The sequence below is a fragment of the Scyliorhinus torazame genome, chromosome 20 (assembly GCF_047496885.1).
Source record: "Scyliorhinus torazame isolate Kashiwa2021f chromosome 20, sScyTor2.1, whole genome shotgun sequence".
Lineage (NCBI taxonomy): Eukaryota > Metazoa > Chordata > Chondrichthyes > Carcharhiniformes > Scyliorhinidae > Scyliorhinus > Scyliorhinus torazame.
This window is the reverse complement of record NC_092726.1, coordinates 24106871-24124388: the sequence shown is the minus strand read 5'-3', so window position 1 is coordinate 24124388 and position 17518 is coordinate 24106871. Positions and strand designations below refer to the sequence as shown.

General features: G+C 50.3%; 1 protein-coding gene across 1 annotated transcript in view; it reads left to right on the top strand.

Annotated features, from left to right (window-relative positions):
• Window positions 1-17518, top strand: part of LOC140396979 (bone morphogenetic protein 1-like) — a 409856-nt gene that overhangs the window by 372700 nt on the left and 19638 nt on the right. Inside the window, 5 exon segments of the mRNA XM_072485982.1 lie at window positions 5409-5554; window positions 6612-6807; window positions 12230-12355; window positions 13655-13815; window positions 14988-15168. Coding sequence (XP_072342083.1) covers window positions 5409-5554; window positions 6612-6807; window positions 12230-12355; window positions 13655-13815; window positions 14988-15168 — 810 coding nt within the window.

The following is a 17518-nucleotide window of genomic DNA, read 5'->3' as shown; positions in this document are numbered from 1 at the left end:
GGTGGGGTTCCCAGGTATCTGCTGCTCTTGTCCTTCTAGATGGTAGAGGTTGTGGGTTTGGAATGTTGCCGAAGGAGCCTTGGTGAGTTGCTGCAGTGCATCTTGTAGATGGTACACACGGCTGCCACTGTGCGTTGGTGGGGGAGGGAGTGAATGTTTGTGGATGGGGTGCCGATCAAGCGGGGCTGCTTTGTCCTGGATGGTATTGAGCTTCTTGAGTGTTGTTGGAGCTGTACTCATCCAGGCAAGTGGAGAGTATTGATGCCACACGGAGAAGCCATTCCCTCTGGATGCTCAGGGCTGTGAGCACCACGCCCAGTAGCCGATTCCCGCCGAGCGTCACTTCACAAGGTCGCGGTGGAACAAGGAGGCAGGCTAAATTACCCCTGAATTGGAAAATAATTATTGTGTATTCTAAATTTTTAAAAAAATACATCCCCTAAAGCTAGTCTCCGTAGTGGTGACCGGGAAACGATCGTCGATCGTTGTAATAACCCGTCCGATTCACTAATGTCCTGTGGGGTAGGGAATCTGCCATCCTTACCCGATCTGGTCTACATCTGGGGCGAAATTCTTCCCCAACGGCGCGATGTCCGCCGACTGGCGCCAAAGACGGCGCCAATCAGACGGGCATCGCGCCGGCCCAAAGGTGCGGAATGATCCGCATCTTTGGCGGCCTAGCCCCAACATTGAGGGGCTAGGCCGACGCCGGAGGGATTTCCGCCCCGTCAGCTGGCGGAAATGGCGTTTGTTGCCCCGCCAGCTGGCGCGGAAATGCAGCGCATGCGCGGGAGCGTCAGCGGCCGCTGTCAGTTTCCCGGCGCATGCGCGGGAGCGTCAGCGGCCGCTGTCAGTTTCCCGCGCATGCGCAGTGGGGAGAGTCTCTTCCGCCTCCGCCATGGTGGAGGCCGTGGCGGAGGCGGAAGGGAAAGAGTGCCCCCACGGCACAGGCCCGCCCACGGATCGGTGGGCCCCGATCGTGGGCCAGGCCACCGTGGGGGCACCCCCCGGGGTCAGATCGCCCCGCCCCCCCCCACAGGACCCCGGAGCCCGCCCACGCCGCCTGGTCCCGCCGGTAAATACCAGCTTTGATTTACGCCGGCGGGACAGGCAATTTCTGGGCGGGACTTCGGCCCATCCGGGCCGGAGAATTGAGCGGGGGGTCCCGCCAACCGGCGCGGCCCGATTCCCGCCCCCGCCCAATCTCCGGTACCGGAGACTTCGGCGGGGACGGGATTCACAGCGGCCAACGGCCATTCTCCGACTCGGCGGGGGGGTCGGGGAATGACGCCCGTGATTCCTGAGCCCACAGCAAATGTGGGGTCTTAACAGACTCTTAACGGCGCTCAGAAAAGGCCGAACAAGCCACTGAGTTAAAGAGCAATCAGCGGAGCTGGAATGACGGAGCAGACTCAATGGGCCGAATGGCATCGTTCTGCACCTACATCTTATGGTCTTATGGAAGCTTAAGTTTATTTAATTGCCACACCCGGCTATGCTGGGATCAATTGAGCAACCCAGGTTGAAGGTAAGAAGTGGTGTTTTATAGTGTGCAGCAAATTGCTCGTGCTTTGTGGGTCAAGAATGGTCCGTACGACCCAAATGCTCAGAGGGCCCCCGGTAAGCCTGGAACCCGATCTCCGCAAGTGGATGGGAAGAGGAGAGAGAGGTTTAATTTTTTAAAAATATAAATTTAGAGTACCCAATTCTTTTTTTCCAATTGGGGGGCAATTTAGTGTAACCAATCCACCTACCCTGCACACCTTTGGGTTGTGGGGGTGAGACCCACGTAGACACGGGGAGAATGTGCAGACTCCACACGGAAAGTGAGGCAGAGCCGGGATCGAACCCGGGTCCTCGGCGCCATGAGGCAGCAGTGCTAACCACTGTGCCACCCTGCCGCCCTTATTTTAAAGTAAACATGAAAGAATATCCGAGTTGGGGGAGCCTGGGACTGCAATGTGGAGAGGCTCTCTCTCCTAGGTCAGGGAACAGCTGCGGTATTTATAAGCCACAGGGCCGCACACTCAAACTAGCATTACACACGAGAAGAAAGTCACCAATGTGGTGATATGCATCACTGTAAATACACACTGGGTTAATGTAGATACACTAGGACTAAATAAACACTAGAGGGAGCACCAGAGACATCATGACACACAGCCATTCAACCAATAGGTCAGTAAGATAGGACACGACCAATGGGCAGTCAAGACACACCCAGAGGTGAGACTACCACAAGGGGGCTACCCATATTAAAGGACAGGGCACACATGCTCTTTCTCTTTCCATAGGCGACACTCAGAGAGACAGGGGCAGATCAGGGAAGCATCACACCCACCGCATGGATTAGAGCAGACTGGTTAGTTAGATTGAGTTACTATAGCAAGATCAGCAGGGGAGTCAAACTCAAGTAGGAGAATTGTTAACTGTTCAATAAATGTGTTAAACCTATCTCCAAGTCTGAACCTTCCTTTGTCAGAGTATACATAGAGGAAGCAGCTTATGCTACATGAAGAAGCAGAACACAACAAATAGGACTTTTACTGCCGAGCAGCCAAGCAGCTCAATGCCAGATGAGTTAGGAATGTGTCTTTGTGGCATAAACCTGGGAAATAACGGAACAATCTTGGAGTTTTCCAGAGGATTTAATTGTCGCTTTGCTCAGTCTTGTAAAAGAATACTGTCATTTTTTTTAAAAAATCTTGCGCTCGGTTTTGTTTCTCCCTGTTAATTTGGGTCTGAGATCTGGGAGCGTTTAGTAAAGAGATGCCAGGAGGGGAGAATTTACGTAAAGTCGTCCTCTTGCATGACGTCTTGGCTCTGTAGTGATGTCTAAAAAGCCAGGAGCATCCAAGGACAGACTGTGAGACAAACGTTGTGGGGCAGTCTCTGCAGTCTCTTCCTCCATGTCCAGGCACGTGGATGCGAATAGAAGGAGTCCATTCAGCCCTTCGAGCCTACACCGAATTCAATTCAGTCGCAGTCGATTTGTAACTTAATTCCATTTACCCGCTTTTGTGAAAAAATATCTACCGATCTTTTTTCTATAAATTTGGAGTACCCAATTGTTTTGTTCCAATTAAGGGGCAATTTAGTGTAACCAATCCACCTACCCTGCACATCTTTGGGTTGTGGGGGTGAGACCCACGCAGAGACGGGGGAGAATGTGCAAAGTCCACATGGACAGTGACCCAGAGCCGGGATCGAACCTGGGACCTCGGCGTCGTGAGGCCGCAGTGCTAACCACTGCGCCACCGTGCTGCCCTTCAATGCTGATCTTTGAATTTTCATTTGACTCCCCTGTCCCTGCCCTCGACAACTTATTGGGGAAGGGTTCCAGGCTTCCTCTTTCTTGGACGGAGAGAGCCCAGAATTCCACACTCCCTTACATGAAGGAGTGCTTTCCGACACCGTCCTTGGAATCACCTGCCTCTAATTTCAAAGTTATACCTCCTCTGGATTCACCTGCTAGAGGAAGTCACTTCCCTCGACCGATCCTTTCGAATCCGCTAATCGCCTTCAATTAGCTTTCGTCTCACTCTTCTATACTCGAGGGAGTACAAACTGAGTCTGTGCAACCTTTCCCCGGAACTTAACCCCTTCAAGCTTGGCGAATCCACACTGCGCTCCCCTGCCCAAGGCCAGTGTATCCTTCCTGAGATGTGGTGCCCATGCAAGGTGCCACGTTTCTCCCAGAACCCATTGCTCCATTGACTGAGCCCCCCAGCTCCCAGAGGCATTTGAAGGACATAATTTGAAGGAAAAACTGAAATGTTGTCACTACGCTGTGGCACCATATTTTCGTATCAATGGTAACCAGGCAGTCCAATGCCATTTTGATCAAAGATACCCAAATCTGTTTGGAACTGGGGGAGAGGCACTGGGGACAGTTCAAGATCTGAAGTTGTGGGGAGATGACCCACACGCTGACACGGTCTCCTCTTCAGTGACCACACCTCTGCCCCTGACCTCCCTCTGCTGTAGTTGAGTTAGAGCTCCTTAAAGGAGGACCGAGACAGCGATGGAGAGGATTAGGGAGGGAATATCAGAGCTTAAGGCCCTGGCAGCTGAAGACACAGTTGCCAATACTGAAGCGATTGAAATCGGAGATGCTCAAAATGCCAGAATTGGAGCAGGGCCGAGTGTGTGGGCCTGGAAAGAGTTTGCAGGGATAGAGATGGACTGGATTGAGACTCATTGGGCCGAATGGCCTCCTTCTTTGCTGTGGTGACTCTCCGACTCTAAACAGTGAAGCCTTCCAATCAAAAAGGTGGAAACGGGACTTGTGTCTCATTTTCCATGGTTACTTCGGGTTGGTGAGCTGTAGCCCTTAGAAAAACTGCACTGTCGATGGCCCTCTGGGTTTGTACCAAAATTCGTGCCTCAGTGCCCAAAGCCACACACTGGACATTCATCCACTTTCCTCCCTGTTCTCCTCAAGGGGCTGCGTGACACTGGGTCCTCAAGCTTCAAACTGTCTGTGCCACTGTCACGCAGCCCCTTTAAGAGTACCTTTAAGAAATGGGTGTCTATAAATGGGTGTGTATATAAATATCTGTAGTGAGAATACCTTTAAGAAATGGGTGTTTACTACTGCAGTGATGTCAGAGAGTCGGTGAAGCTGGGCTGTCTTGTCAGCTTTTTACTTTCGTTTTTGAGCAGGTTGCAGGGTGTGTTTTAGTTTCATTTTCAGTGTTGGAGCTGAAGCCAGACCAAGCAGGTGTACTGCTGTTCTCTCTGCCATCAAAAGACTATCTCTTGATCATTTGGTGAATTCAGAATTATAAATGTTCTCAGTAGTGAATGTAAACCTAATGTGCTTCTGTTAAAAGGTGTTTTAAGTCTTATGGATGTTAAAAAGAAAGATTAAAGCATTACTTAGTGTTGTATTCTTTGGGGGTTGTATTTGAATTAATGGTTGCTAAGATGTTCACTCTATGTTTTAAAAAGGTTAACTTGAGTTCATAGAATAAACATTGTTTTGCTTTAAAAAATACTTTTCCATTTCTGCTGTCCCACACCTGTAGAGTGGGCCGTGTGCTCCCCGTACCACAATCTAGTAAAAGTTGTGGGCCAGGTGAACTCCATGATATACTTTGGGGTTCTCTAAACCCTGGCCCATAACAGCCAGAAAGGTGTTTGCAAGTCTCTCTTTTATGAGGGCATAATTTAATATGTCCAGCCCTGTCTTCATCCAACATGGACATTTAACAGGAGGAGTTTATGGACAAATCAAAAAGGGATGAATCCTTTGTTGTTCATGTGTCGTCCCCGTCGTCCCCCGTAGGATTCACGCCTGGGATTTCATTTTATCTTTCCTGTAACGAACGATTTTAGTGAGCGAAAGCACAGTAGAAACTGTGTTTAATTCAGTATTCCTTTGTTTCTTCCTGTGTCAACCTTAGCCATCTGTGGCGGGGATATCAGCAAGGATCTCGGGCAGATACAGTCTCCAAACTACCCCGATGACTACAGGCCATCTAAAGTCTGCATCTGGAGGATAAGAGTCTCTGATAGTTTCCACGTGGGGCTCACCTTCCAGTCATTTGAGGTAAGGTTCAGTTCTCAGAGTCGGGGAGTTGTGCTCAGGACCCCGTCTCAGATTGTGCCATCGACAATTCAAAGCAAGGGGCTGAATTCTCCGCTGTTGGGATTTTCCGTTTTGTCGGCAGCCCCGGGGTTTTCGACGGCATGGGGCTGCCCTACACTGGGAAATCCTGTTGGTCAGCCGGCGAAACGGAGAATCCCGATCAAGGTGTCAGATAAGGCAGGTTACTGACCTTTTCCCTAATTTCCGAGCCCGGCAAAGCGGAGGAGCCCGCTACAGACAACCCAGCCACATATGTTGAGTTCATTCAATGGACGGCACAGTGGTTAGCACTGCTGCCTCACAGCACCAGGGACCCGGGTTCAATTCCGACCTTGGGTCACTGTCTGTTCTCCCCGTGTGTGCGTGGGTTTCCTCCGGGCGCTCCGGTTTCCTCCCACAATCCAAAGATGTGGAGCTTAGGTGGATTGGCCCTTAGTGTCCAAATGTTGAGGTGAAGGTGACTGGGCTACGGGGATAGGGTGGAGACGTGAGCTAAAGTAGGGTACTCTTTCCAAGGGTCAGTGCAGACTCGATGGACCGTATGGCCTCCTTCTGCACTGTAAATTCAATGTTTCTAATTTAAAATTGAAATAATTCTGATTCTATAAAAGTAAAGTGGCCATAGTCCCAGATGACCAGAGGCTGCTTTCCTCTTTGAGGGGGGAGATCTGACTGTTGGCGATTTAACCTGAGGGTCACCACAGCTCAGGTGAGGGACAAGGTTGAGAAGGCTGGGCCTTCATGAATAACCGCAGCCGGTACTGGGATTGAACCCGCGCTGTCGGCCTCACTCTGCATCACCAACCAGCCATCCAGCTAAACTGGCCCCAGGTGTGTCTGCAGTGTGAATGTATGTACAATACATAGTCTGATGTGAGCAATGCATGCGTATACACATGTGTTTGTGTGTGTGTGTCTGCACGCGTGCACCGGTACAGTTGATGTGTATTGTGCTTTGAATAACAATCAAAGCCCCAAGAGCCATTTTCTTTCCCCCTTGGCCCCCCCCCCCACACAGATTGAGAGGCATGATAGCTGTGCGTACGACTACCTGGAGGTCCGAGATGGAAACGCTGACGATAGCCCTCTGGTTGGTCGTTACTGTGGCTACGACAAGCCTGATGATATCAAGTCGAGCTCCAACAAATTGTGGATGAAGTTTGTATCCGATGGCTCTATCAACAAAGCAGGCTTCTCCGCAAACTTCTTCAAAGGTGGGCTAATCTCCAAATTCGTTCATCAGTCGCTGATCGTTAAGACATTTTTAAAAACCTCTTTGAGAAAGCCTGTCAAGTCCTGGTTATTACCTCCCATTACCCAATTGTTTTTATCCCAATTAAGGGGCAATTTAGCATGGCCAATCCACCTACTCTGCACATCTTTGGGTTGTGGGGGTGAAACCCAAGCAGACACGGGGAGAATGTGCAAACTTCACATGGACAGTGACCCGGGGCCGGGATTGAACCCGGGTCCTTGGCGCTGTGAGGCAGCAGTGCTAACCACTGCGCCACCATGCCACCCTCCCTTGAAACTATTCCTATTTGGGATTATCCTCATATTTATCTGACCTCAAGCAGCATTAATCTGCAATGTTTTTGAAGCTTAAAGTCTGCAGTGGAGAACATTGGAATTAAGAACGAGATGAGCAGGGCGACACGGTGGCGTAGTGGTTAGCACTTCTGTCTCACACGTCGAGGACCCGGGTTCGATCCCGGCCCAGGGTCACTGTCCGTGTGGAGTTTGCACATTCTCCCGTACCAGCCTCCCCGAACAGGCGCCGGAATGTGGCGACTAGGGGCTTTTCACAGTAACTTCATTGAAGCCTACTTGTGACAATAAACAATCTTCTTCTTCTCCCCGTGTCTGCGTGGGTCTCACTCCCACAACCCAAAAAGATGTGCAGGGTAGGTGGATTGGCCATGTTAAATTGCCCGTTAATTGAAAAATGAAGAATTGGGTACTGCATATTAAGTAAAAAGAATGAAATTAGCATCTATATGCATGAAGGGAAAATTGCTAGAAATAGCCTGCATGGATTTCAAAAGGGCGAGCATCCTGGGAACACCTCAAGGGATTCTTTAGGGAAGCAGTAGATCTTGATGGATTGGGGAAATGCAGTGGATGGAGTGTATCTGGACTTCAGAGAGGCCTTTATTTAAGGTAGCACACAGAATATTGTTCGAGAATTATCAAAATTTGCAGATGATGACAACTGGAGGGACAGCTAACACTGAGGAAGTTTCTAGAAAACTCACCGACTGTGAAGTTCGGCAGCAAATGAACTTGGGCAGGGAATACCTAAACATCACCAACAGAAAATAAAGGGACCAAGGAACAAAACATTCTGTTGTCTAGTGAGAGTACCTTTAAGAAATGGGTGTATATAAATGGGTGTGCATATATGTATCTGTAGTGAGAGTACCTTTAAGAAATGGGTGTTTATTACTGCAGTGATGTCAGAGTGGGTGGAGCTGGGCTGTCTGTCCGCTTTTTATTTTCGTTTTAGGCTGTTTGCTGCAGCGTGTGTTTTAGTTTCGTTTTCAGAACTGGATAGCTGCAGTCACAGCAAGAAGGTGTATGAATCTCTCTCTCTAATCTAAAGACTGTAAATCGACCCTGGTGATTTAAAACTAATAACAGTAGTGACTTTAACCTGATGTGCTTCTGGTAAAAGGTGTTTTAAGTCTTGTTGCTAACTTTTGCTTTAGTTTAATTGCTCTGTTTTATCACCTTTGCTCTTGAGTCTTTCTGATACCGCCACATGGTTCAAGTCCGAGTAATGATCAATAATCCAATACACCGCTTAGTAAGATTTAAATCAAAGCACATTTATTATACACAGTAATCACTACTCATGAATAAATTCTACGTCTAAGCTACTTCTACGACTAACAGGCCAATACTTAACTCGGAACTGGCCCACCAGGTCAGGGAAACGAATGGCCTTTCGTTCGGGTTCTGAGCCTGCGGGATTCGAAGTTGGTACAGATTGGTAGCTAGAAGCGCCTATCTCGTAGCGAATGTTGAAGTAAGACTTACTCGATTTCAGCAATGGCTGGACCGGTCACTGTCAAGGGTTGGTTCGCGTTACTGAGTGACCCGGTCAAGAAGAGAAGCAGAGGGTGCGAAGGGGTAGCAGAAGGGTTGATTTGAACTTGGACTCTATTCTTATAGTCCCCAGGAGCTTCCCGCCTTTCGGGGCGGACCCTGTACCTGGTTCCAAGTGATTGGACTTTGTCCTAATCACTTGGTTCGATATTCTCCAATGCTGGAGCGATTCCTTGATCGATGGGCGGTCTTGAGGTGGTCGTTCACCTCCCTTTGTGTAGGCTTTTGCTGGCGCCGCCAAGTCTGGGTTGGCTTTGTGTGTCTAAAATGTTGCACATTGTTCCCGGGGATTGCTCATTAGTATGCAGATGGCTGGTGTGTTGCTGTGCTGATGGCTACAGGTATCGATCTTGTCTGGCCTTCCCAGAGGTGAATACACAGTCTACCTGTAGCTGCTCGTTTTAGTCCTCTTGGCTGATTTTCCCATCAGCCTTTGCCATTCGCCATTTTAAATCGGGGTTAGCCATTCTAAATCGGGAGTTAGCCATTTTAACTGGCTACAGTCTTATGGATGTTAACAAGAAAGCTTAAAGGTTTACTTAGTGTTGTATTTTTGGGGGGTTGTATTTGAATTAATGGTTGCTAAGATGTTCATTGTATGTTTCAAAAAGGTTAACTTGAGTTCATAGAATAAACATTGTTTTGCTTTAAAAAATACTTTTCCATTTCTGCTGTACCGCACCTGTAGAGTGGGCCGTGTGCTCCCCATACCACAATCTATTAAAAGTTGTGGGTCAGGTGAACTCCATGATACACTTTGGGGTTCTCTAAACCCTGGCCCATAACACTGTGTAGCATCGCGTGTAAACAAAGGAATTTAAAATGTGAAAAGTATCGTGGGATTTATTTTGAGGTGTATGTAATTCACCCTGAAGTGATGTTAAACTTGTCGAGGTTAGGTTGCACAGTTCTTGGGCGGGATTCTCCGACCCCCCGCTGGGTCGGAGAATTGCCGGGGGCTGGCGTGAATCCCGCCCCCGCCGGTTGCCGAATTCTCCGGCACCGGATATTCGGCGGGGGTGGGAATCGCGCCGGTTGGTGGGGCCCCCCCCCCCGGCGATTCTCCGGCCCGCGATGGGCCGAAATCCCGCTGCTGGAATGCCTGTCCCCCCGGCGAGAATCAAACCACCTCTTACCGGCGGGACAAGGCGGCGCGGGCGGGCTCCAGGGTCCTGGGGGGGGGCGGGGGGGCGGGGCGATCTGGCCCCGGGTGGTGCCCCCACGGTGGCCTGGCCCGCGATCGGGGCCCACCGATCCGCGGGCGGGCCTGTGCCGTGGGGGCACTCTTTTCCTTCCGCCTTCGCCACGGTCTCCAGTATGGCGGAGGCGGAAGAGACCCCCTCCACTGCGCATGCGCGGGGATGCCGTGAGCGGCCGCTGACGCTCCCGCGCATGCACCACATGGCAAAGTCATTTCCACGCCAGCTGGCGGGGCACCAAAGGCCTTCCCCGCCAGCTGGCGGGGCGGAAATCAGTCCGGCGCGTGCCTAGCCCCTCAAGGTGAGGGCTTGGCCCCTCAAGATGCGGAGAATTCCGCACCTTTGGGCCGGCACGATGCCGGACTGATTCGCGCCGTTTTTGTCGGCGGATAGCGCGCCGATTGCGGAGAATCCCGCCCCTTGTCTTCATGTTGAAGAGAAAAGGACATGGACGCATTGGCGAAAAGGCAGGATAGGGAGATTATAGCTATCTGATTTTCTTTGATAGAGATCTTTAATGTTATGAAAGGGTCGGACGGTAGATGTGGAGAGAGCTATTTTCACTTGAGAGAGAATCCAAAACTAGGGACCGTAAATACAAGATAGTTACGAATACATCCAATGGCAGAATAAGGGAAATTTGGTTACTCAAGAGATGAGGGCAGATATGGGACTAACCACCATGGGAAGCAATCGAGGCAAATAACATTGATGCTTTCTTGAGTTGATCGCGCGAGAGAAAGGAATCATAATGTTGGAGAAACTTACAGGACAGAAGGAGACCAGTCAGCCCATCATACACCAGTATGAAAGATCAGCCGTGCTTCGACCCACATTCGAGGCTATTGCACCCAATAAGTTCCTCATCATCAGCTACCTGTCCCGCATACTTTTAGGATTATTTATGGAATCAGCTCCACAATCTTTCCAGGTACCGGCATTTCGTTGAGAACAGGTTGCCATGAGGTCCACTTTTCAAGGTCCACGGAAATGGGTAGTGGTGTACCACACCAGGTTCGGTTCTGACCACTGTTCACTTTCCTGTGTTCAGCAATGATTTGAATACAGGGCTTACATACGAACCAAGAGCAGGGTAGGCCACTCGGCCCCTCGAGCCTGCTCCGCCATTCAACAAGAGCATAGCTGGTTTGATTGTAATCCAACCTCATGATCCTGCCGACCTCCGGTGACCTCCCCTCTTTCCCCCCTTGTTAATTAAGAATCTGTCCACCTCCGCCTTAAAAGTATTCAAAGTCTCTGCTCCCACCGCCTTTTCAGAAAGAGAATTCCAGAGACTCACGGCTCTCAGAGAAAAGATTTCGCCCATCTCTGTCTTACAGGAGTGACCCCCTTATTTTTACATGACGCAGTGAAACAGGGCTTGGGGAAACACAATCACCATGTGCCAATGCTGCCAAATGAGGAGCTATGATTAGTTAATTGTTTGGGATGCCGAAGGAAGTTGCAACGGGAAGTTGAAAGGACGGGGGTAGGTTAGGGCTGTGGACTAGCAGAGGGACTTGGAAAGGCAAATTCACAGGGCAGTGCCTCAGGTTAATATTAGAGCCTGTTCAAAACAGAATGTGCCTAAAATGCCCAAGTTTTAACCCAAATTAGGTTCCTATCTGAGAGAACGGTTAGAGAATGGATAAAAAGCAGCACCGGACACTCCCATGTCTGAGCTGTTCCAGGACTCCGTGTCCTGAGGGTGCGAATCCTGACTCACCGTAGATTCGGGAAGAATCAATAGGAGACGGGGAATGATTGGAACTTGCTGAGGAAATGCAGTAAACCGGTCAGCATTGTCAGGGGATCCGTCCGGACTTGCTGGAAGTGCTGACGTTGAAACGCCCACGCTGTCTTGGCGGGGTTAAAGTTCAACCTCGCAGCCCATTCCATTGCTGACCTCAGCGCCGACTGGCTGAACTCTTTTCCCCCTCAAGGAATGCGTGTGGTTGGGGGTGGAATCGCCAATACTATTGCAGCATTCCCGAAATAGCTGAACGACTGGCAAATTCCTCTGCACCTTGGTGTGTGTGTGTCTGTGTCTGTGTGTGTGTATGTATGTCTGTCTGTGTGTGTGTGTGTGTGTGTGTGTGTGTGTGTGTGTATGTGTGTGTATGTCTGTCTGTGTGTGTGTATGTATGTCTGTCTGTGTGTGTGTGTGTGTGTGTGTATGTGTGTGTATGTATGTCTGTGTGTGTGTGTGTGTGTGTGTGTGTGTGTATGTCTGTCTGTGTGTGTGTATGTCTGCCTGTGTATGTCTGTGTGTGTCGTCATGGGAAGCTCTGCACAACTGGTGCTGACCTCTTTGCTGTCTCCCTTCTAGAGGTGGACGAGTGCTCCCGGCCTGACAATGGAGGGTGTGAGCAGCGCTGCGTCAACACTCTGGGCAGCTATAAGTGTGCCTGTGACCCGGGCTACGAGCTCGCAAGCGACAAAAGAAGCTGCGAAGGTAAGGAAAAGAGATGAGCAAGTTATTTTGTTTTCCATTCGTTCTGCAGATGTGAGCGTCGGTGGCGAGGCCAGCATTTATTGCGCTTCCCTAATTGCCCGTGATGTGAGTGGCGTGCTCGGCCATTTTGGGAGGGAAGTTGAGAGTCAACCATGTTGGACTTAGGCCAGACCAGATAAGGCTGGCAGATTTTCTCCCCTGATTTGCAAATCAGAAGAGTTCTAACAACAATCCGGCAGTCTCGCAGTCATTATTAATAAGACTGACATTTTAGTTCAGGTTTATATAATTGAATTTTAATTCCACCAGCTGCCGTGGTGGGGTTTGAACTTGCGTCTCCAGAGCATTCGCCTCAGTGTCTGGCTTGCTAGACTTGCAATATTCCCACTACTGCCCAGATTGTAAATTGAACCAAAGGGAGAAGTTTGAAAGCTGGAGGTGGAGCCCCTTTGATGGGCGAGAGTCAGAGAGTTTTTTTACAACTCAGGCAATGACCCTCCGGCCCAGCGTGTCCCCGTCGCCCATCATGCACCTGTCGATTTTAATCCCATTTCCCAGCACTAGGCCCGAGGCCTTGTCTGCTGTGGCGTTTCAAGTGCTCATCTCAATACTTCTTCAATGCTGTGAGAGTTGCTGCCTCTACCACCCTTTCAGGCAGCGAGTTCCAGATTCCCACCACCCTCTGGGTGAAAAGGTTTTTCCTCAAATCCCCTCTAAACATCCTGCCCCTTACCTTAAATCTGTGCCCCCTGGTTACTGACCCTCTACTAAGGGGGAAAGTTCCTCCCTATCCACCCTATCTGTGTCCCTCATAATGTTGTCCACCTCAATCAGGTCCCCCCTCAGCCTTCTCTGCTCCAAGGAAAACAACCCCAGCCTAACCAGCCTCTCTCCATAGCTGAAACGCTCCAGCCCAGGCAACATCCTGGTGAATCTCCTCTGCACCCTCTCCATAGCCATCCCGTGGCTGCTCTCTTGATGTTGAGATACTCGGCGCAGGGCGGGGTGCTCTGAGGCCACGGCTGATGTTGCCCTTGAGGCTCCGAGACATGAGCGGCAGCTGGGGGTGGGTTAATATTGAGGGGGACGGAATGAGGACGGTGTGTTTGAGCCAAGAGATGGAGAAGGTGGAGAAACGAGGGGTTAAAAACAAAACATCAATTATTATAGCGTTGAGTGCCAGACCTCGCTCTGTACAGTGGTTGGATGGTATCTGCCCAGCCGGAGGATCTTCACTTCGGAAATAGAATTAATGAGCATCTCTGGTGTGAAGTATTGATGGTGCTTTACTCATTGCAGCTGCATGCGGTGGTTTCCTGACCAAGCTCAATGGCTCCATAACCAGCCCAGGGTGGCCCAAGGAGTATCCGCCCAACAAGAACTGCGTCTGGCAAGTGGTGGCACCCACGCAGTACCGGATTTCCCTGCAGTTCGAGTTCTTCGAGATCGAAGGCAATGACGTGAGTACATGTCCGGTGTCGGGGTCAGCGTGATTTAGGTATCAGCGCGAGGAGAATGAAAGGCCTGCATTTGTATTGCACTCTTCACGCCCTCCAGACATCTCAAAGCGCTTTAGAATGAAGCCCTTTCTGAAGTGTATTTACTGTTGTGATGTAGGAAACGTAGCAGGGAAGTTGCACACAGCAACTTGGCTTACCGCCTCCTCCGAAAGACAGCACCTCCTACAGTGCAGCTCTTCCTCAGCGCCCTACTGGGAGCGTCAGCCTGGATTTTCGTGGCCCTGTCTCTGGAGTGGGACTTCAACCCTGTGCCTCAGAGACAAGAATATGACCCACTGAGCCACAGCTGACACCGCAGTTGAAGAGCGGGTTTGGGGAGCTTGGGCGGTGATGGTTGAAGCTGAAATAGGTCCGAGTCGGGTAAAGATTGATTCCTCGCCAGGAGAGTAGGACACAGTCATAGGAACATAGCCCTGTGAATCTGCACATTCCAGTGAGACTAACTGTCTCACTCTAATATCCAGCTTTGCCAAAAGGTGAACCCACCCACAATGGGCGAATTCACATCGCAACGGCTCGCGACACCACGCTAGAATTTCATAGAATTCCTTCAGTGCACAAGGAGGCCATTTGGACCATTGCGTCCACACCGACCCTCCAAAATAAGACCTTACGGGCCATGGCCTTCTCTACATCACTGCCCTCCTTTAAGATGATCCTTAAAACGTACCTCTTTGTCCACGCACTGTGAAGCAACTTGGAAAATGTCATTACGTCAAGGACACTATATAAATATAAGTGACTGTTGTTAGTAAAGTTTGAGTGTTTATATAAAGGCGCAGAAGATACTGAAGTCAAGTGCAGGGAGACGACTCTGTCCCTCACCACATGGAATCAGAATCCCATTCACACCTAACTCTGGAGTTGCGCCGTGACTGTCGTATGACAAGAGGGGAGTTACTTTGCATATGCACGGCTAACAGTATAACTCGCACCTTAATAGCGAGTGCCAGATTATTTCTTTTGTTAGGACTCTGACTGGGATCTGATACCCCACTGATATCCCTGCAGTAACACAATTGATGCGAATCAAACTATTGGTATTGTATTCTGCGTATTGATGTGAGAGGTGATGTTTTGATCTGAGTAAATTGTGATCTGTTGTGTTCCAGGTCTGTAAATATGACTACGTCGAGGTCCGCAGCGGTCTTTCTGCTGACTCCAAGCTTCACGGCAAATTCTGCGGTGCAGAGGAGCCAGAGGTCATCACCTCCCAGTACAACAACATGAGGATCGAGTTTAAATCGGACAACACCGTCTCCAAGAAAGGATTCAAAGCCCACTTCTTCTCAGGTACATCAGATGTCTCTTCACAGGGTGCGAGGAGAATCACTGCGAGCTCTGACTGACCTGCGTTCACTCACTCAGCGTGCTAAAGATTATGGGCGGGATTCTCCCATCTGAAGGCAGAGTGTTGACGGCGTCGTAGAAACTGGAGAGTTTAACAACGGCGTCATCGGACCGCTAAGTGTAGCGATCCTCTGCCCTACAGGGGACCAGCACGGCACTGGAGCGACCTAACCCGCTCCAGCTGCCGATACCGGTGTCAAATGGGCGGCGCGGGTCTGAGCATATGCGCTATGACCGTGCCTCCTTCTCCGCGCCGGCCCCGACGCAACATGGGGTAGGGCTACAGGGGCCGGCGCGGAGCAAAAGAGGCCCCCGCCACAAGAGGCCGGCCCGTCGATCGGTAGGCCCCAATCGCGGACCAGGCCACGGTGGAGGCTCCCCCACCCCCCACCAGGTCGCACCCGACAGGATGGATGCAGAGGTCCCGCCGGGGAAGACCAGATGTGAACGGCTCTGGCGGGACTCGGGCTTTTTGGGGCGGCCACTCGGGCCATCCCAGGCGGAGAATCGCCGGTGGGGGGGGGGGGCGCGTGTAGCAGCCCCCGACCGGTGCTGCGCCGGCAGCAATGGCAACGATTTTCTGGTCACCGGAAAATTGGCGGACCGGCGTCGTGCTAATCGCGCCCAGCCCCGCGATTCTCCGACCCAGCGTGGGCTGAGAGAATCCCGCCCATGGTTTAACACCTGCGGAAATTGTTCTGGGTGAATTGATTCAGCTTAAGACCTTCCTAGCCTCTGGGGTCTCTGTCCGCTTTAGAATGAATTCCAGTCAGCTACAACCTGGTTTAATTGGGTGAAACATCCCAAGGTGCTTCACAGGAATGTGATCAGGCACAATTTGATCCTGAGCCATATCAGGAGACAGGGTGAGCAAATGCGTGGTCAAAGACATAGCTTTTCTAGCAGAGCACTTAGAAATCAGTAGCTGGATCGGACAGAGTCAGTATGGATTTATGAAGGGGAAATCATGCTTGACAAATCTACTGGAATTCTTCGAGGACGTTGATGAAGGGGAGCCAGTGGATGTGGTATATTTAGACTTTCAGAAGGCTTTCAACGAAGTCCCACATAAGCATGTAAAATTAAAGCGCGTGGAATTAGTGTAGTTTATTGAGATGGATAGAAAACTGGTTGGCAGACAGGAAACAAAGAGTAGGAATTAACGGGTCTTTTTCTGAATGGCAGGCAGTGACTAGTGGGGTATTCCAGAGATCAGTGCTGGGACCCCAGCTATTCACAATATATATTAATGATTTAGTACGAAGTCTTCCAACACCAGGTTAAAGTCCAACAGGTTTGTTTCGAATCACTAGCTTTCGGAGCGTACGCCTCCCATTCACCTGAGGAAGGAGCAGTGCTCCGAAAGTTAGTGATTCAAAACAAACCTGTTGGACTTTAACCTGGTGTTGTAAAACGTTTTACTGTGCTCACCCCAGTCCAACGCCGGCATCTCCACATCATTAATGATTTAGATGAAGGAACAAAATGTAATATCACCAAATTTGCAGATGAAATGAAAATCGCTTATTGTCACAAGTAGGCTTCAAATGAAGTTACTGTGAAAAGCCCCTAGTCGCCACATTCCGGCGCCTGTTCGGGGAGGCTGTTACGGGAATTGAACCGTGCTGCTGGCCTGCCTTGGTCTGCTTTCAAAGCCAGCGATTTAGCTCCGGACACAAAGTTGGGTGGGAGGGTGAGCTGTGAGGAGGATGCACAGATCCTTCAGCGGGACTTGGACAAGTTGAGTGAGTGGGCAAGTGAATGGCAAATGCAGTTTAATTTGGAGAAATGTGAGGTTATCCACTTTGAAAAACGGGAAGGCAGATTATTATCTGAATGGCCATAAATTAGGCGAGGGGGCAGCACGGTGGTGCAGTGGTTAGCACTGCTGCCTCACGGCGCCGAGGACCCGGGTTCGATCCCGGTCCCGGGTCACCATCCGTGTGGAGTTTACACATTTTCCCCGTGTCTGCGTGGGTCTCATTCCCACGGCCCAAAGAGGTGCAGGTTAGGTGGACTGGGCACGATAAATTGCCCCTAAATTGGAAAAAAAAGAATTGGGCACATTAAATTTAAAAAAAAGAAAACGAAAAAGTATGTCCATGGCTGAGAGAAACAGATTTTTCCTCAGTAAGGGAATCACTGGTTATAGGGTTTAGGTGTGAAAGCGGAGTTGAGGATTATATCAGATCAGCCATGATGTCATTGAATGGCGGAGCAAACTTGATGGGCCGAGTGGCCTCCTTCCGCTCAACTCTTATAGTCTGGAGGAGGTCACAGACATCTTGGAGGG